Source organism: Ursus arctos, unplaced genomic scaffold (assembly GCF_023065955.2).
Source record: "Ursus arctos isolate Adak ecotype North America unplaced genomic scaffold, UrsArc2.0 scaffold_8, whole genome shotgun sequence".
NCBI classification, from domain to species: Eukaryota; Metazoa; Chordata; class Mammalia; order Carnivora; family Ursidae; genus Ursus; species Ursus arctos.
This window is the reverse complement of record NW_026623100.1, coordinates 27,818,947-27,840,403: the sequence shown is the minus strand read 5'-3', so window position 1 is coordinate 27,840,403 and position 21,457 is coordinate 27,818,947. Positions and strand designations below refer to the sequence as shown.

Here is a 21,457-nt window from a genome sequence, read left to right as displayed (position 1 = left end):
CCAAAGGCAGACGCTTAACGACTGAGCCACCCAGGCACCCCTTACCAGTGTGGTTTTGATCTTCTAGCATTCTGCTAACATGCTGTTTCTTTTGTCATCTGGTGTTATTTTTTTTCTGTTCTCATCCTTCATGACTGTATTAGCATTTTACGCTGTTGTTCTTCCTCCTTCCTTGAAAATCTTGCCTTTGAGTTCTTTATCAGATCATTATTTAAGCTAATATATATTCATTGTGCACCATATGTAGGGATTTTTAATTAATAAGATTATCTTTGCTCTCATCAAGCACATTCTAGTGATAGGCGCATTAAGGGATTATTCATTAGGTGATGATGAATAAGAAAAATTGGGAAGGAATCAAGAGGAATAAAGAGGTTCTGGGGCAGTGGAAGAGTGTTACTTGATATAGAATTTTCAGGGTCATCCTCTGTTGACATTGAGGAAACCTAAATAAAGTATGGGAAGGAGTTCTGCATATAGATAATTAGATAAAGAGCATTCCAAGTAGAGGCAGTAGCGAAGTACTTAGGCAGGAATGTGCTTGTGTCTGTGTGTGGTAGGGATAGTAAAGAGGAAAATTGGAAGGAAATTAAGTTAGACTGATAAGAGAAATGGGGTTAGATCACACAGGGCTTTGTAATCCAACTTAATGCAAAAAGATAATTCATTTCTCCAACTTTGGATTTTATTCAGAAACAGGAAGTTTTCTTTAATCTGTCCTACTCAGTATTTACCATTGTTTCTCTTCCACTCAGAAGTGCAGCTCTGTGTTCTGATTTTCCTGGTACTCTTAATAAGAGGAGGCATTTTGGGGGACTTACTTGTATACTATACTTTGTTCTTTCTAAAAATTTTTATGTGAAACAATATGGTTCCTTAAAAAAATTTTTTACTACCTCATTACAGTTTGTCTTACTTCTTTCAAGACTCATGCAGCCAGCCTCTTTGCCTACTAAGACTTCTGGGATGTGTGTCTCTCTCTTTCCTGTAACCCCTCTCCTACCCTCATAGGCACACTCAGATATACTTGAAGTTGTACAGTGATTTCTTATTCCTTTCTTGGTTCTTCATACTTGAAGTCTATGGTGTGCTTCCATTATTAACATGGCTCATAATGAAAGTGATTTTCAACTTGATGCAGCTCATATTAAGTGAGAATTAGGGAGAAAGGGATAATTTGTACAGTTTGAAAAATGCTCTCTATATTATTGCTGCTGAGAATGTGACTCAAATCAGCAGTTTATCATTTGTGAGCATGTTAGAAAAATTTCTTACCTCAGACATGGCAATCAAAATTTGCATTTCAACAAAGTTTTCCCAAGTGAATAAAGTGCACATTAAACTTAGAGAAGTTCTGTTCTAGATAACTTAATTAGGTGCTTGTCCCTAATCCTCAGAAGCACCCACAACTTCTTAATTTTTTTTCCATGAAAGTTCTTTACCTTTGAATATTCTTCATTTGTTTTTATGCTTAACGTATTTATAGTGTATTCTACTTTAAAAATCTTGGATTGGGATTTTGAAACTTGGGTTTCTTGCCCCACTGTATAAAATAAATTTAAACTTTAGGGAAAATTTTTTCAGTGTTTATGTAAGAAATATATTTAATGTAAAGTTCAGTAAAATCCTTTTGCAGTTGAGATTTTTAAATAGCTGAATTTCTGTAAAATGCTAGAATTAGTAATAGTAACTAAAATTATTTTATTCTATAAATATCTGTTTTTGCTGTTTCAGATCAGTAGTAATCTCACTTCGCCTTCTTCCAAAACTGTTTGGTACTTTTCAGCAGTTTGGTAGCAGTTACGATACACATTGGATTACAATGTAAGTAAATAAAAGAAACAGAAGTATTAATTTTAAAGATTTTTTTTTTATTTTTTTTTTTTAGATTTTATTTATTTATTTGACAGAGAGAGACAGCCAGCGGGAGAGGGAACACAGCAGGGGGAGTGGGAGAGGAAGAAGCAGGCTCCCAGCAGAGGAGCCTGATGTGGGACTCGATCCCAGAATGCCAGGATCATGCCCTGAGCCGAAGGCAGACGCTTAACCACTGTGCCACCCAGGCGACCCTAAAGATTTTTTTAATAATCATAGTTATCGAAGTTTTGAGTAACTTACTAGCTTTTATTTTGCACCAGGCATATTTGAATTTTGCGTGGTTCAAATGTTTTCTTAGAGTTTTTAGAGTGTTCTTTGCCATTTAGCCCATGGAGATTTTATCAGCATCAGTAGAAAAATCTGACTTTTGTATTCTTTGTATAAGAAAAATACTGTAGCAAGTAATGCTCTAATTGTAGGGTGAAGATTTGTAGTATATCAACCACAGGTAAAGGATTCCTGAAAAAGATACATACTAAAATATGTGTTTTTAATTTTCTCATTACTAGAAATTAGTTGTAGGCATTACATCATGTTAGGGATAATCTTGACACCATCCTATTACTACTTTACATTTACAAAGAATTTAAGATTATAAGAATGTGTTATTTGCTTTATTCACAATAGACTTTTGGAGGGATTTCAGAGACATTTAAATTTTAGGAAAAATTAGACCTATTGAAGGATTCATTTTTGAGGTCAAATAAGATGGCTTTTTACCTAATTCCTTCTCACATTTAAGATTAGCTGTTAAGAGCACTTGTTTATTTTCAAAATGAGTAGCATTTAGAAAAATTCTTAGAAGACTTCACAATAGTTCTAAATAGGTGAAGTTAGTTCTCAGGTATAGCCCTTACTGTTTTTTGTTCCTTTAAAAGGGGACCTGTGTAACGTGATTTTAAAAAATCGTCTTAGTCTCTTTTGTTATTACGGTACAGTCTATGGGCAATTTTATTTGTGAGTATAGGGGAAAGTCTTTGAGATACTAAACAGAGGGATAGGGAAAAGTATTTAGCATCTTTTAAGTATAAGAAGAATGTGAGTCCAGTTTCATTGACTTTTCAAATAGTTTTTAAATGGTTGAATGACAGAATTCTAAAGTATTAAAGGAATTTACTTGTAGCTAACTTGGGCAAGTTGGTGACATACTGTAGCCATTTGGGGAGGTTTATATTAAGGAATAACAGTAACATCTTACAGAAGTGGCCCACTCTGTATGGTTAGTTACTTACCAAGTACCTGAACCTAAGTATATTGAGTTGTGACCCTTTTAGCTTTATCCTTAAATTAAATGTAAGCTCAATTAATGGGAGTTCACAGGGTTTCCTACCTGAATCTGGTATCCTAAATCTCAAGTGGATCTATTAAAAGAACGCTGAGCTCCTATAGTTAGTTGACAGCAATAATGACAAAAAACTTCAACTGTGAATCTATTATGTGCAGCAGCACTCAACAGTTGGTACATATTATCTCTTAAATTCTTACGGCCCAGTTTTTAAAACTGGAAATTGTTATTCCTTATCCTTTTAGTGAATCTTCAAGTAACCAACAGACTTCAAAAGGTCAGGTTACTTGCCCAGAGCCGTGCTGCATGTGTATTGGAACTGGTTTCAAACCTTAGTCTTACTGAATGTTTTCTGTTAATAGCATCTTCATTAAGGGATTGTCAAGGTGAGAGTAACTTACTTTGAAAAGAGTGCTGTAGCATGATGTAAATTACATTAGTCATTTTGGAATTTTAATACTTCCCTACATTTTAACAGATGTTTTGGTAGTAAGTATTATGTGGAATAGATGATGTTAGTTGTGGATGTTTTAGTCCTTGAGATCTCTGATTGTATTTGTCACTTTCTTTTTTTATTCTAGTGTTTGTAGGTTATTTTGGAGCTTGATACCTGATTTATTTTTTTAAACAAATACTCCGCAATAAAAAAAGAAAAAGTAATTGATTTAGTAAATTTGTATTGTATGTGTATTATATGCCAGGCACTCTGCTAAATTTTACTAAATAATGACTAAGGCACATAGTCCATCCTTATACAGACTGTATCATACTATTTTTAATATTAACTCATGTTAGTCATTTATAATTAGCACTTGCCAGACATTTTATACTCTTCACAAAGATTGTTTTGAGATTAAAGAACAATAGTGATACTTTAAATTCAAAAAAATTAAGACATATTGCTTTATATCTTTCACAATTCAAGTAGAAATAGAAGTTATAAAGTTATGGTAATTAGAAGATTTTGCATTTGAAGAATTTTTACATCTACATTTTTTTCTTGTCCTAGAGTAGATTTATTCTCTTACCCTATGCCTTTAAAAGTATTTTTTCTTTCATTTGGGCCAGGTGGGCAGAAAAAGAGCTGAACATGATGAAGCTTTTCTTTGATAATTTGGTGTATTACATTCAAGCTGTAAGAGAAGGAAGACAGAAACATGCACTGTAAGTATCTTAACTAGGTTAGTTACGTTTAAGTGTTAATTATCTTTCCTCTGAAAGATAATGTCCCAGTATTTCTATTCCTTTTCTTTCATATAGTAAATAAATGTGATGAAAACTTCAGTTGTAAAATTTTAAGAGAAAAAAATGCTCTTTTAAGTTGGAGAATTTTATAAAGTTATTTTTATAATTTTTAACCTTAGGGAGATGTAGGTTATGTAACTCTCTTAGGGGTTGGTTAACTTTCACTATTGAGTTCTGTTCAGAGTCATTGTTTTCAGGAATCAAAAGTTGTTTTCAGAAATCATCAATATCCTGTCTTACTCTAATAAGGCTTGATTCTGAAATTTTTATGTATTTCATCATTTAGTGACTTTGGATAAGAATTGGTAAAAATTGGTCAGTGATATAGCTGTGTTTAAAGTGTCTTATAGGGAAAATTGTTGCCTAGAAGGAAACATGTAAAATTCAGAAGGTTTCTGCTTATTAGTCAGCATCGGGACTGATGGCCAAGTCGAGAAAACCAGCTTAATGTGTATCAGCTAGCCTTAGTATTTATTGAGAAAATAATCCTGTAGACAACGTCTGCATAGATGAAAACTGAGCACACTGTGCAAGGTTCAGAAAAGTGATAGACCTTTGCATACTTACCTCCAAAAACGAATTATTATTTTTCTCCATAAATCAGTTCTATCTCCAGATTTTACTATGTCCTTTAGAATCCCACCATCCTCTCAGTCACCTAAAACTTGGAGACTTAGGGGCCTTTTTGGTTTGTCATTTCCAAACATGAATGATGATGATAAAAATACCAGTGTTTATTGATGCTTGCTTACCATATGCCAGACACCATTTAACTGAAGTATTAACTTCAAGATATACAACAACTCATTTGAGTTAGGCAGTTTCATTTTAAAAATGAGAACATTTAAAACTATGAGACGTTAAATAACTTGCCCAAGGTCACACATTTTATAAATAGTGGAGCAGTCTGTTTTCTCTAATATTCTTGAGTTGTACATTACACTCTTGACAGTCTCTAGTTACCTGAATGCTAAAATAGATCCTGTGTCTTTTCACAAGTTGACATTCCCACAGACGCTGTTCCAGTCCTGTTATCCAACCTCTGGATCAGTCTTCTTGCCTCATTCTCCACCATGCTCATTAATTTCTTATCCTTATTATATTAGACGTTGTAATACAGTATTGAAGGAAAGCCCTTGGGCTTGTGAATCATACAAACCTGGGTTTAGATTATGAATGGATTGTTTTGACCTTATTTTGATTAGTTACCTCCCTAATAAATTCTAATTATTTACATCATGAGTTTTTGTAAGAATTAAATAATTTAGTAAGTTGTGCCTGGCACATCGATTATCTATAAAGCATAGTTATCTGGCTAATAAAAAACTATGGTACAAAACAGATAACAAAATTGCTCTTTTTACCCCCCATTTAGATTCTTCACTGTGTAAAAGGAAAATTCCAGTTTTTTCAGCCTGGTATTTTGAGCCCTCTAAAATCAAAACTCAAGCAGCCTTTCCTGTTTTATTACTCAATGATTTTTTTTTTTTAGGACCTCCTATCTTATAAGCCTATCAAATTATTTCTAAGTTATTTCCTTGAATTTATTCTATAGCTTTGTTTACAAAGTTATCTCTACATAAAATGTTTCTTTAAATGCTGTTAAAATTCAAAGTGTTCTTTGTAGTCTGTATCTTCCTTTTAATCCTTCTTGCAGCAGAGGTTGAAGATAATCATGGTTTCCTGAATCTGAGCATCTCCATATATCTGTAAAAACCACAAGATTGACAAGAAGCATAAATAAAAGCACACAACCCACATCTTGAGCAGCATTTTTAGGAGAAAAAATTCAAGTTACCTGTCAGTAGAGAAACACTAAGTTACAAAAGAGCTCTCACCTCGGCTACAAGCCTGTGGGCTTGATGAGCAGTAATGGGAGGCTTAAGAAAGGGAAGATAAGACCTAGATAAATCATCCTCAAAAAAAGAAATCATCTGAGAAAGTCTGACATTAAGTGCCAAAAAATAAACACAGGTCTGAGTCTTGATTGTTCATAGCATTGGCTACAGGGAATTTACTGACGTTGTTAGTGGAATTAGAGGTGGAGCCTCATACAAGAGTTGTTTCTGTGGTGAAAAGGTAAATAGTGGAGTGGTGCTCTTTGGAGATGAGTTTTAAACTTTTTTAGGGTACATAGTGTCCTTTGAATCCTTCAGTTTTGCCTTGTTGCCTAGCATCTTAAGGAGAATAAAACCTTAGAGAGATGTTGTCTGGCTTCTTGATATAACTGCCTTGTTCCTTCAGGCTATAAAACAGAGTTGTGCATTTGCTACCCTTTTTTAAAGCATACTGACCTCTTGAGTTTGTGGCCCATTATTTTCTATTTGTTCTGTGGGGATTTTAGTAGACAAGTTCTCAGATTTTCACTTAGGACAAAACGATTCTTGTGGTATGAGAGATAACACTTCATTTTCCAAACAGACATGTTGCATATTTCTTGAATCCAGTGGCCTCTAGAGAAAATCCTGCTGTGTCAACATAGAGGCTACAAACTGAATTTTTTTTAAAGGCATAGTTTGCCACTAAAATTTCATGCCTGTAGGGAGATTATTTTTGTCTTCTATTTCCTGTAATGTCAGAAAGCCATGGACAAGTCCATGAGAATTTGCCAGTGTTGATGTTATCTTTGTTTTGCATCTCAAGAAATTTCCTGGCCAGTGATTTCCTGGCCAGTGAGACCCTGACAGAGCAGAGGAGTCCTTTGAAGTGTGGAGCCAGTGGCTCCACAGTGGAAGCTGAATGGGAGAGGACCAAGAGTCTGGGTCCATGCCTTCTGGGGTTATGGGTCTGTTAGTCTGAGTTGCAAGTACAGGGGAAGGAAGTGTACAGAGGAAGGAAGTATGCAGGAAATAAAAGTGCTTTGTACAGGACAAGATTTCATTCTCCCTTTATATCTGTGACCAAGTCCCCCAGGCTCAGAGATGCATAGTAACTTACTTAAAATCACAGAGCTGCTGGATGATAGAACTTGAATTTGAACTTGTACTCCAAGGCTTCTGCTACAGAATCTGTCCTTTTTAGTAAAAAGATGAGAAGCTGTTAAGAGCTGTTCTTGAATTTTATCTGGATGGCATTCTAGTCTGTGAGTTGCTTACTGTACTCTCCTCTGTGCCCCCAGCCATCTTACCACACGTAGTTTGATCTTCACAAAGGGCACTGCAACAATAAAGTGAAAGTTCATCTTTTCTTTGCCAATATTATTATGAGACAGTAAGGAGCAGCAAAGGTATATCCCGTAAACTTAATCTTTAGAAAACCTTAACTTTAAACTTGAAGAGTGAATCTAGTATAATTTTTGAAACAGCTAATTTTGGGAAACTTTTAAAATTTTGCACTTACTTGAAGATATAGGAAATTGAATTGAAGCTCTTTCATTCTCTGCAACCTGCGATATAGATCAGGGCTCAGATTGGCTGCTGCCTTTTGTTGGCAGTGTAATTTGGGCAATTCATCCATAACCAGCCTTTGATTTGTAACATAGAGCTAAGAACTCATGATTGATTTAGTTTCATTGATTGTGTGCTCAGGTGCTTGTGGGAATTAGAATGTTGTACTATCACAGACACAGTTCACTATGCAGGTCACACGGTTGCTAAAAGAACCCTAAAATGCAAACCTGATCATGAGTCCCCTCTCCCCTCAACACTCTTTAGTGATCTCCTTTTTCATCTAGAATAATGCCAGATTCTTCTGTTTGACATCTCAGGCTGGCCACAGTCTGGATCCTATGTACTTCTGGACCCTATGTACCACTTTCAGATGCATTTCCTACTATTCCTCCTACCAAGTGTTGGTGACAAACCAGCACTTGATTCTTAAAATGCTGTTCCTTTGCACATGCTTACAAATTGAAATCCCAGAGAACCTTGTGAAATCACCTACTTAAGCAAACTCTTACCATTGATTTTGTGCACATGAATTACAATTATTTAGATTTGAAGTAATATTCAAAAATGCCAATTTTGTTTTAGCTGTATTCTTTTTGAACTAGATTTATGGAAATGATATTTCATTAGCATTTTTTGTTTAGGGAATATAGTATTATCACTGATGGGACAGTGATAATGAAACATGCATTTTTTGGATGGAGATGCAGTTTATTCTAACCTATGTGCATATTGCATAAGTTCAAACTGACATATTTCTTTTGTTCCACTGTTGAGTTCTTACGTACTTCCTCATCTAATTTAAAAGTATGTTTTCTAATTGTTTGCAGATTTTTATAATTTATTAAGTAAATCTCCAACATACCATTTGGCTTTATGACCTTTTTTTGTATAACCAAAGTTATATACAGTTGACCCTTGAATAACACGGGTTTTAACTGGTTGGGTCCACTTACACGTGGATTTTTTTTTGATAAATGCAGTACAGTACTATAAGTGTATTTTCTTTTAAAATTTTCATAGTAACACTTTAGCATACTTTATTGTAAGAATATAGTATATAATATGTATACAAAATATGTCTCAGTCAACCATGTATGTTATCAGTAAGGCTTCTGGTCAGCAGTAAGCTGTTAGTACCTAAGTTTTTGGGGAGTCAAACGTTCTACACAGATTTTCACCTGCATGGGGTTTGGCACCCCTAAACCACGTGTTGTTCGAGGGTCAGTTGTAATGAAAATATTTAATAATTATGATACTAAAGTGCAGTTTTACTTCTTTGGTATAATTTAAAATTAGGGCCATTAAATCTTTAAAAATAATTAAGAAGTAGGATCTTTCAGTTAATTATTTTAATGACTTTTTAAATATAGGTACAGCCATAGTGCCGAAGTTCAAGTTCGACTTCAGTTCTTGACTTGTGTGTTTTCAACTCTGGGATCACCTGATCATTTCAGTAAGCTTTTTAATCAGTCTTTTAATCAGTATTTTAATCAGTTTTTAGGTCTGTATTGACTCTTGGAAGCATCCAGCTAAATGTGCTCATGCCTTTAGATTTCTGTAGTGACTAATATTTAATTCGTATTTTCAATACCGAATGTCCTCAGTATGTATGGCAATATGAGCGTGACCCTTGACACATTTCTGCTTCAGTCTCTGAAAATGCCAGCTTCTCAATGGATTAACAGCTCATTTCAAGAACAAGATATTTGGGGTAAAAGATACCATGTTTAGGGGTGACTATTTTTTATTTCTTTTAGTTGTAGAATTCTATCACTCCATTTGGAAACAGCCACTGTCTGCATATTATCAGGGCTAGTCTTTAACCCAAAGTTGCTTGGCTTCACAGGTGGTAGAGACTTTTAGAAACGTTAGTTTTATTTAGATTAATCTAAAACTCAATTTCATTAAATGATTAACCTTAAAAAAATTGGTCTGGTGTGAGCCAGACCAGTTCAGGGTGTGAGTCATATCTAAATCCACATGCTAGGTATTCTCACAAGAGAGGAGGAAGCTTGATTTCCTTTTGGTCAGAGCTCCTTTTCTCTTGCGGGACATATTGTGTTATTTTTCACTCTCCGCACTTTTTCTGTGTGTCCATGTCAACAAACTTTGTTTTGGGACATTCTCTTTCTTTAGCTATGGTTAATATAGTCAAACTGGTAAGTGTCTTGCTAGCCTGAGAGGTGTCATCACCGCTCTCTTAAGACCATGTCTGTGCTTGAGATACACCGTTTGTTCATTTTACTGTTTAACTCTGTAATTTCTTCAAGTTAAGCTCTTTATAACAAATGCCACTAAAGTGATACCAAAAGATCTTAAAATGAGACACTGGTTTTTTATGGGAAACTTCTGTTTCATGTTACTAGGTCTCTTATCGTACCCATTATGAGTGATAATATACAAGAAATAAATAATATAAAATATAAAAAACCAATCTTATACATGGAGAAGTCAAACCAAGACAGGTATTGTCAGCATAAATAATTTCACACGACTCTGAAGTTTCATGTTTGTTTCATTAAGATTCTCACTGGAAACCGTTAACCACTCTTCTCAGTATTTGAATAATGAATTATTTATTTTCCAGGGAGCACAGTATAGATTCTTAGTGTATAGGCTTATAATAGCTACTGCTCAGATAGAATCAAACTGAGGACTTCACTCTTCCCATATCATAATTGTTGTTTTCTTACTGGCCCAATTCCTGTCAGGTATAATATAGTTACTCCAAAGTTATATAGAATGTGGATTGGTGATTCAATCATTTATGAATACACTTACTTTATCATATAGTTTACTATAATTAACCTGGATACTGTTTTTTTGTTGTGTTTTGTTTGTTTTTTCAGCTCTTAATTTTCTTTTCTCTTTTAATTATTAAATGTATTTAAATTAGAATATGCTCTAAAGATTGTTTTTGGCTCTTTCTTTCTTTCCTTTCTTTTCTTTCTTTCAATATTGACTCCCAGGGGTATAAGTTCTTCAACTTGTATGGTTATGTGAGAAACTGATAGGATACCCTATTTTGTGATCAAATTCTGTAGACTGTTATTACTACTAGGTAAATATTTTCTGAAGTGTTTTTTTTCTATTCTTTAGCTTACCTACTTTTTCCAGGAAGGAAGTTTCTTATGATTGTATCATATTTTCCTATCCCTTCCGATTCTGGGGAACAATGTAGGCTTTGGAACCCTTTAATGATATACGATGATATTTAAAAATCCCTGTGATGCTTTTATTCTACCCTTTCGAATTTTCTCCTTTATCCATATTCAGATTTGTGATTGCCTATATTGCTTTCCTTTTGGTTCTGAACAGTTCTTTAGCTTTCTTTTTGCCAGACTTTGGAATCATTTAATATTTGGGTCAAAGTACCATACAGATTTCATCTCATTATATTGGCTTCTCAGCTAATTGAATATCCTGATGTGTTGCTGTTTTCTCTGTTAGGCAGTCAGTTACCTTTTGCTGTATTCATCATACAGATCCTTTCCACCCGCCCCCATAGTTTCCAGAAATGCTTATTGGCATTTATTGTTTTTCTTCTGTGTACATAAAATGATCTTTGAACATGATGTGCATGAACTCTGTTAACCCTTAATTAAACCTTAGAATTGACTCCTCAACTTTTGGGATTACCTCCCCTTATTAATCATGTTTATCGTAATCCAGTGATATGTCCTTAACTTTAATGAGAGTGATTTTCCCGACCAAATGGCTCTTGTAGGATACTATATAAGTTGTGTGTTTTTAGATGATTTATATATGGATTATGTATAAGTTAAATCACAGTTTGCATTTTGAAAGCATAAATTATGTGAACTCTCTTATAACACAATTTTTATAAAATGTTATAAAATATCATCTTTATATTTCTGCATATATTGGTGCTTCTAGTACATTGAATTAGGACCAAAACATTGTATGTACCATGATTCAAAATTTGTAATTTTTACCTAGGGTTAAGTTTAGAGCAAGTCGACATTTTATGGCATTGTTTAGTAGAAGATGCTGAGTGTTATGATGATGCACTCCATTGGTTTTTAAATCAAGTTCGAAGTAAAGATCAACACGCTATGGGAATGGAAACCTACAAACATCTTTTCCTGGAGAAGGTAATTTTATTTCTCGACAAGTTTTACCATTCATGTTGTTTTTCCAGATTTCCTTTTTATCTCTTGAAATATAAACTCTGTAATGTTATATTTTTCCTCTTTTGACATAGATTTTAAAAATAGAAAAATGTGGGGCGCCTGGGTGGCTCAGTCGTTAAGCGTCCGCCTTTGGCTCAGGGCGTGATCCCGGCGTTCTGGGATCGAGCCCCGCATCAGGCTCCTCCACTGGGAGCCTGCTTCTTCCTCTCCCACTCCCCCTGCTTGTGTTCCCTCTCTCTGTCTACCTCTCTCTCTCTGTCAAATAAATAAAATCTTTAAAAAAAAAAAATAGAAAAATGTACTGTTTTCAGCAGTCTTTATTTAATTTTGTCACGTAAATTTTACTTTAATTTTATCCTCTACGGTGTTTATATAGATACGAGTATGAGTGAGAGCTATATTCTGTGACTCTTAGATGGCTGTGGTTTTAGCCAGTCCTGTGGCAGAGATAAACCAGTCTCCAGATTTTTTTGTGGATTCCATAGGGTCCTTTTTAGGAAGTGCTGTCATGTCTTGTTATTAAAGATATTTTTCTGTCCAGTTTTTGTTCTTTATCAGATGCCAACAGTTGGTTCAGGTAATAATTTTCCATTTGAATTTTGAAACATTGACGATAATAAAGCAATACTTTATATTTTATACTTATTTTTGAGATTATATAGAGTCTCTGCAAACTAATATAATCTCTGTCTTAGAATTGAATATATATGAATGAGTTTTGGTACATACAAACTAAATCGCTTAATAGATCTACTACAAAGCTACAGATAGACCCTCAAGGATCTTAATTTCAAGCCCTAACTTATACACAAACTGCATATAGCTACACATCTTACAAATGTGTATGGGATAGGTATACAATAAATGATAAAACCTTTTATTCACATCCTCTGATTTGAATATGCGTATATATTGAAAATTGAAATAGATATTAGGTTTCAAATATTTTCATTAAATTTTTATTTTTTTAAAATCATCACTAAAAATTTGAGCTGATACATTTTCTTCTTGCAGTGGTTTCAATAAAATTTTGTTAAATCTGTTACTCTGAATTTGATAAAATAAAATGTATTAATTATCACACTAATACTAGTTAAAAAAATTTTATTTTTAAGATGCCCCAGCTAAAACCTGAAACGATTAGCATGACTGGCTTAAACCTGTTTCAGCATCTCTGTAACTTGGCTCGATTGGCAACCAGTGCCTATGATGGCGGTTCAAACTCTGAGGTATGGATTTAGACTTGGCATTTTATTAGGTCACCTTATGGAATTTTTCTTTTATTTCTCAAATTAGATGACTGAATTATGTAGTCTACCAAACATTGAGTTTATAAACTATGAAGACTCTTAGGTTTTAAAAAGCTTTGTCTTTTGGTTTTAAAAAGTTATACAAAGCAAATTTGGTGATTTTTGTTGTTGTTGTTGTTTGTTACCAAATGTAACCTTGGTTGTGATTAATGAAAACTTACTACACATTCCTTAATACAGGAGAGGCCATCTGAGTGTCCCCTAAAAGCTCCTAGCTAATATAATCAAGTAGCTTTGTCCCCAAGGAGGTTGATTTGTCTAAAATTTGATTGTTAGGCCGTTTGTGTGACCAATCTTTTATTTGCTCTTGGACAGCACCAGAGTTCCTAGAGGAGAATCTACCTTAAGTCATCTCTGACCTTGAGGCATCACTGTCCTTTCATTAACTGAAGACTCTCAAATTGCTAGTTTTATTTCTGGCTTACTATTCCATTTGCCTCATTGGGTGGCTGCTAGTTTTCCTTAAAGGCGTTATTTTTTAGACTCTCCCAACACAGGCTGTTACTTGAAAGTCTTCCTCATTGGATGTTCCAGTTTATTAATGCTAGCTTTGATTTAGGTAGTATCTACTCAGGTTTTTCATTAATTGTCTTTAGAAGTTGGAGTTGTGTTTATAAAGCGAAAGATAGGGAAAACTGGTATTAATCTGTGTGGTAAAGAATAATTTTAATTGGATCTAGAATGCTTTCATAGTGTCCTCTTACCTTTTTTCCTTGTTTGAATAGTGTTTTGTTTTTTTTTTAATATCTTGGTCTTAATTCTTTGATAAATTTCAGTTTGGTAATTTCAGACAACCGGTCAGATCTGTTACCTAAGAAGTAGGTAACAGTAGGAATACTGTTTCTACTCTAATTTTGAGGTAATAGTGCTTTTTTAAGTGGATGATATGAACACAAAGGCTGTTCAGTTACCATATCAGAAGGATAACTTCAGCCTGCCAACTTTTGAGAATTTTGGCTCCACTTTTCTGTAGTTTTCAGTGAATACATTTTCTTTGTCATAGCATAGTTAACATCATAAATTAAAGTAACCACTTGGGTTAGCATATTTTAAAATTTTTCTGTGAATATCTGAAAGCAGTGGCTTTATCAGAGTAAGTTGGGTGAATGCATTGAAGCTTATTTCTGCAAATAATTATGTGTGTGTTTTTAGTCACTTGTAGCATGTTTTGGGGATTTGAGTTTTTCCCACTATGTAGTCAAACTTTTGGTTAAGCATTACACACACACACACACACACACACACACACAGTTAGCTGCTTTATAAATTTTTTTTAGAATCAGTACAGATGTATTTCAGTAGTTGAGGAAATTTTCAAGGCTTTTATCATTTTATTATTTAATTTTAATAGGAATTGCATTTTAAGTACTGTATAGGATATTAAAAGTCTTTGATATTGTATAACTTTGAAACTTGAAACTATTTCAGTCTTCTAATCGCTTACATTGTTTGACAATAAGATTTATAGATGTCATGATGTTTTCTTTCTTAGCTTTGTGGTATGGACCAATTTTGGGGCATCGCTTTAAGAGCACAGTCTGGTGATGTCAGTCGAGCAGCTATCCAGTATATTAACTCCTATTATATTAATGGTGAGTGATTTAGAATATTTGTCTGATAATTTCTTATGTGAGGATTTTTGTTTAACTACAATTCTTTTTTTTTTTTAATATAGCTAAACAATAAAGATTGATACACTGTCTAAACATCTGATTTTCAGGTAAAACGGGTTTGGAGAAGGAGCAAGAATTTATTAGTAAGTGCATGGAGAGTCTCATGATAGCTTCTAGCAGTCTCGAACAGGAATCACACTCAAGTCTCACTGTTATAGAAAGAGGACTCCTTATGCTGAAGACGCATCTGGAAGCATTTAGGAGAAGGTAATTGTTTTATACCACATTATTACAGTGAATTTCAGGCTTTTTTTTTTTTTTTTTTTTTTTAAATTGCTGACATGTACAGAAGTATTCCTAAAGTAAAGGTTTTGTTGGGGCAGGTAGAAAGCTTAACCACAAGTGAAGGGTTAGTAATAGAAGTACTTTTATTCATAGTATGTATCATTTTGCCATGAAAATAGGCAATATAGGTTCCCACTAAATATTGTGGAACTTTAAAAATTCTTAAACGCTGAGAAGATATGCATGAATTAGACTCTGTAGACAGAATTCCACCTCTAAGAAAGTATTATAACGATTGAAAGGCAGAACACCACCACCAAAAAAAGTTTCACTAAAACCCTCACCAAGAACATCAAATAATCTCTCATAGTTGAATCAAGTTGAGTCATTTGTTTCATTTGCTGTTTTTTTTTCTTCCTGGACTAGGAGACAGTATTTTAATTTTGAATTTCCATTTACCATGGAAACATGATCAAAAAATTCTGTTAATGAATATCTGTATAATTAATTTAGACATACCCTGTGTAATACAGAAATAAAGCAAATTAACATTTATGAATATATCGACTGAAATGAAAGGTGAGTAGATAGTTTTAATTAAGAAATTCTGTTTGTTAAAAATCATGACTAAATGTAAACATACAACGAACTGTGTTGGCAAAAATTGTTAATCTTTCAACTTCAGAACTTAGTTTGATAATGAGTCATACAATTGATATTTTTTGAGATTCTGTTTAAATCACCAGGAAATAATAATAAAAAGATATTCTACACATTCCTTATAAATAACATGGCTTCATGATTTAATATATTTGGAAAATATATTAATTGCAAAATTATTTTGATTATGATTGCAATTTGTGGGAATTATACTTAAATAATTCCTTGTGTTTTTAAAGAATGTGTAAGGGAGCTCTATAGCGTTTTTTGGAACAGAAACGTCACACTGCCTCATAACTTTTACCACTCTAAAAAATAAAAATAAATAAGCAAATGTGATGTGTCTTATTCAAATTAATAAAAATAAATACATACTGTTTTTAAAATTCAGATATTAAAGGTAATACTGCAAAAAATGAAAGTCATCATAATCTGTCTCTTCGTGTTAGAGATAGTTACTGTTAATGAGATATGTATTTTTCCAAAATTTTCTTTCTTGCTTCAGAGTCTACAAACAACAAACCAAAAAGGGCCTATTGGTTTAAACCCTTAGTCCTCACACAGTGTTACTTGTGTTTTTAAAATAAGTATTTATTTTAAAAGTCTTCAAAAACAAATTAAGTTTCCTAGGATTCAGTGGTGCTATTTATAAGTTGAGTGAATTTCAGTTCAAAAATCCCTTCTCAGATGTACAATTTTTTTCTAACTCATGGAACATGATTATAGTATCCTTTGCTAGAAATCTTTTATATTTGTTCATGTTTTACTCTAAAAGTTGATGTTGGTGTTAAATAACTTAAATAAATATTTTTTGGGTGACAGAGAAACAGCAAACAATTGAATATTCAAAAAACTAAGAGCTAGTTTAAAAATGTCAGGAATTTTCATGCACACCTTTGTGTAGTATCACTGTACAATTTCAAGTGCTTAATGTGCTTACTTCTACTAATTTAAAATTGCCTGACATTTATAGAATGAAAATATAAAGTAATTATTGTGTTTGTATATTCCTTATATTAAGAGAGTAAATAAAACTTAAAAAAAAATTTTTTTTTTTAAAGAGAAACGGTTATAATTTAAAGAGTGGTTCTCAACCAGAGTGATTTTGTTTGCCAGGGGGCATTAGGTAATTTGTGGAGACACTTTTGATTACCACAGCTTAAGGGAGAAGGGGGTACTATTGGCATATAGTAGATAGCGACCAGCGATGCTGCTAAACATCCTACTTTGCACAAGACCGTTTCCCCTGCGTCCCCCCACCCACAACTAAGAATTATCCGGCCTCAAAAGATTACTCTCTGAGCCGTAAAAGCTGGACATTGGATCCCTTCTAGGAAGTCAAGTCCCTTTGTTTCCTTACTTCTCATCCTTCTATTCTAGAATTGCTGATTAGTTTTTGACATTGATAATTCTTTTCTTAATGAAATTCAGGTGTTCTGGATCCCGTCTTCAAACAACTGAAAATCAGTTAGAAAACTGACAGTATTTAGTGAGTGACCTGCTAGATGCCTTTCTCCCTTAAGATTAGTCTTTGTGGTTTATTTTGTAATTTTAGCAGTCATGGAATCAGCTCTCAAATTCTGTTAGGCATGTATTTACTAGGATACATTTCTGTCTCTGAAAAATGTTTCCTAATACCTTTTTTCCTTTTGTGAATGTAGGAATGAGAGCTTGCCATTTCACTTCCTGGATTAGTTTGTTTCTTTGAATTCTTCCTGCCTCTACTAGTCCCCCCTCTCCCCCTTAAAAAAAAAAAAGTTCTTAATGGGAAATTTTTTCCTCGGTTTTTCTTGTAAACTATCTTTTAAGGAACTCTTAGCTGTATTTATGCATTTAAGTTGATGCAGTATGATGAACCTAAACTTAATGCTATAGAGTAAATTGGAATGTTCTAGAACCTTTTGTGGGCTTTTTCATTTTGTAAAATATTAAAAACCTATGTAACATTAACAGGGTTTAAAATTATATTCTTCCTATGTGTGGTTTTTGTGTGTTTTAGGTTTGCGTACCATCTCAGACAGTGGCAAATTGAAGGCACTGGTATTAGTAGTCATTTGAAAGCACTGAGTGACAAACAGTCCCTGCCGCTAAGGGTTGTATGCCAACCAGCTGGACTTCCTGACAAGGTAGTTACATAATTTTAGTTTCCAAATTGATAACATTTCCCAGTTCAAATATCTGTTCTTGTTGTATTTTTAAATTGGTTGCATCTCATATTTCAGATGACTATTGAAATGTATCCTAGTGACCAGGTAGCAGATCTTAGGGCTGAAGTAACTCATTGGTATGAAAATTTACAGAAAGAACAAATAAATCAACAAGCTCAGCTTCAGGAGTTTGGTCAAAGCAGTCGAAAGGGAGAGTTTCCTGGTAAGTCCAACAGTTTAAATTTTCATATTTTCTAGGTTCTGTTATATATCACCTTAGAACCTTTGCTTCTTTTAAGAGTGCCAAGCATGTTCATGGCTCCCCTCCTTTTGGTAGGGTGCCATTGATTCACAGAGAAGAGCTAAGAATTGCTACAGATGTTATTTGGAAATATTTTTCCTCATTTTCCTTAAAAAAATTTTTACATTTGAGGTTATTTGATAAGCAGTGTGGGAATTACAAGTTTTATTTTCTATGCACTACTTAAGTACCCAGTTTTACCCAATAAAATAGTTTGGTCATTTTTAATATATTTTGTTTCTTTTTTTCCCCAGAGCATATGAAAATAATACAGCCTTAAATCCCACCTGTGTATCTCTCCTTCCCTCCAAAAGAGTGTCATAATAAGAAATTTTTCATATAGGTCCAAAAAGTATATATTTGATTCCTCCTTAACTGTAACCACGAGAGCATTTTTAGTGTCTTTCCATAGCACATAAAATATGAGCTAATCAGAGGAACAACCATGAAAGCTGTTATAATTTCAGACCTTTAAATTTTAAATAACGTGTAATAGGCTATATGCATATTTAGAAAAAATTTTTCATTTGGTTTTTCTTTTTTTTTTTCTTCTTTCTAATGAACTTTAAAAATGTTTGTACTTCAAGTCTTTCAGTGATATATTTTCTGAAGCTTTCGTTTGAGAAAAAAGTTCATTTTATCTTCTATTTTGAAGGATATTTTCACTGGACATGGAATTTGAGGTCAAGGATGGTTTTCTTTTCAGGACTTAGTAAATAGTTAAACCCATTGTCATTTGGTTTGCAAAGTTTCTGGTCTGATTGAAAGCGTGTTTTGGTTTTTTTCCCCCCATGCTTTGTATATACAATGTGTCTTCTTCTTTTTTTTTTTTTTTTAAGATTTTCTTTATTTTAGCGAGGGAGAGAGGGTGCACCCATGAGGAGGGGGGAGGGAGAAGAAGAGGGAAAGAATCCCAAGCTGACACAGTGCTGAGTTTGGAGCTGACTCAGGGCTTCACCCCAGGACCCCGAGATCACAGCCTGATCCAAAATCAAGAGTCTGACACTCAGCCAGCTGAGCTACCCAGGAGCCCCCGCCCCCTTTTTTAGGGGTTTGTGGGGGAGAAATTCTTAAGTAGGCTCCACGCCCAGCAGGGAGCCAGATAGCGGGCTCAGTCTCACAACCCTGAGATAATAACTTGAGGTGAAGTCAAGAGTTGGATGCTTAACCGACTGAGCCATCCAGGCCACCCCCACAGTGTGTCTTTTTAACTGTGATTGATTTTAAAGAAATTTTTTGTTGTTTTGGGTTTTAAATTTTTTTTAAAGTAAGCTCTACTTCCAGTGTGGGGCTTGAACTCATGACTCTGAGATTAAGAGTTGCATGCTGTACCAACTGGGCCAGCCAGGTACCCCAAGAATTTTTTTTTTTTGACACTGGTTTTCAGCAGTTTGATTTTTTTTTTTTTTTTAAGATTTTATTTATTTATTCGACAGAGATAGAGACAGCCAGCGAGAGAGGGAACACAAGCAGGGGGAGAGGGAGAGGAAGAAGCAGGCTCATAGCGGAAGAGCCTGATGTGGGGCTCGATCCCATAACGCCGGGATCACGCCCTGAGCCAAAGGCAGGCGCTTAACCGCTGTGCCACCCAGGTGCCCCTCAGCAGTTTGATTTTAATGTGCCTTGTTGTGTTTCTGTGTTTATACACTTTGGGTAAGATCGGCTTTTTGGGTCTTTGTGTTTATATTTATCACATTTGAGAAAGGTTAGCAATTATGTTTTTTTCAAATATTTTTTTCTTTTTCCTTTCCCCTCGACCTAATTTCTAGGCCTCTAATTAAGTGTATCCTAGACTCTTTGTTAATGTCTCACAGATCACTGAGCTGCTCTTATTTTCCTTTTCTCCTTTCCCTCTCTTTTTTTCCCTTTGTTTCCCTCCTCCTCCCCCTTCCACCTCTCCCCCACTCTGTCAGGTGTTGATTTTCTTCCTGTATTCAGTCTGTATAAATATAGGTTGTAAGCCTGTCTCTGGATTGAGATTTATCTTTTTGGGGTCTTGCTAGTTACCACAAGTTCACTTGCTTTTAAGCTTGCAAACTTAGTTGGTATTGTCTCTTTGCTTTTTTTCCCTGTCCAGTGTTGATAAAATTTTGAAAATTTACTTTATTGGAATTTCAGAGGGTAAAAAGTAGATGTGTTGTTTAATACACCATTGTAACCTAAGAGTTTTTCCAGATTTCTTGTTATTTTTTCTTGTTTTGAAACATTTACTACATTAAGATTTGAAATATTTTAAAGGTAGGAACTCTTTCCAGAACTCTTAAGGAATAAGTAGTTTTTGTTGTTGTTTTTTCCTTTTGGTGGGCAGGAAAGCAAGGTTTACTGAGTGATGGCAAAGTGATAGTACAAAGCCCTCAGGAGGGAGAGGACCTTATTGCCGGGAAGAAGCAATTGTTATGATAAAAAAGATGCTGTCAAAAGTGGTGAAAGATGGAAAGCTGTTCAGTTAATTGTAAAAGCCAACTCAACTATTATAATCAAGAGTTAATGTGTAATACACCTTTTAGGCCTCTCTCACTTCAAGTAGAATCCAAAAGCCTAAATAAAGTACTAGCCGTCTTAGTTCACTTTTGGAACAAAGTTATGCATGTTTAGACTATCTGATGCACTTGGAACCAAGTCAGCTGTATATTATCTTAGCACTTCATCACAACTAAAGATGTTTTATCTCGATATTTTAAAAAAGATCAGCATAGATTGTGTTATCTCAATAAGGTAGAAAAGACATTTTAGTCAAAGTCTGCCAAAGTATTTATAAGTTTAACATAGACTTTCTAAGAACACTTAACTAAGTGTATCTACTTGGCATGTCTCTGTACAAATATTGTAGAGATACCACGTTAATTTATTTCTTTGTATATTCTATCTAAAATCTTAATGGAATTTTAATTTTAAATTTGATGAAATTACTCCGAATCATAAACGGTGTGGATAAACTAAACAATATCAGAAGTGCTGAGAGGAAAACTCTAAAGGGTAATAGAGAAATGAATTTCAATACTAGCTTTAAAATATTTAAAAATTATGAGACGCCTGGGTGTCTCAGTTGGTTAAGCATCTGCCTTCAGCTCAGGTTATGATCCCAGGATCCTGGGATTGAGGCCCACATTGGGCTTCTGGCTCAGCGGGGAGCTTGCTTCCCCCCCCCCCCCCCGCTCATGTTCTCTCTCTCTCTCTCTCTCAAATAAAT

At 34.2% G+C, this 21,457-nt stretch overlaps 1 protein-coding gene across 9 annotated transcripts in view; it reads left to right on the top strand.

The window, feature by feature from the left end:
- Window positions 1-21,457, top strand: part of USP34 (ubiquitin specific peptidase 34) — a 239,393-nt gene that overhangs the window by 115,809 nt on the left and 102,127 nt on the right. For 8 of the 9 annotated variants that reach the window (XM_026485129.4, XM_044377919.3, XM_048222672.2 and 5 more), the window contains 9 exons: window positions 1,735-1,824; window positions 4,232-4,327; window positions 9,168-9,250; window positions 11,758-11,912; window positions 13,067-13,180; window positions 14,754-14,853; window positions 14,982-15,141; window positions 17,819-17,945; window positions 18,042-18,189. In XM_026485129.4, the coding sequence (XP_026340914.1) occupies window positions 1,735-1,824; window positions 4,232-4,327; window positions 9,168-9,250; window positions 11,758-11,912; window positions 13,067-13,180; window positions 14,754-14,853; window positions 14,982-15,141; window positions 17,819-17,945; window positions 18,042-18,189 (1,073 nt within the window). The remainder of the gene's footprint in view (window positions 1-1,734; window positions 1,825-4,231; window positions 4,328-9,167; window positions 9,251-11,757; window positions 11,913-13,066; window positions 13,181-14,753; window positions 14,854-14,981; window positions 15,142-17,818; window positions 17,946-18,041; window positions 18,190-21,457) is intronic. The other variant, XM_057309017.1, reaches the window with a different exon arrangement.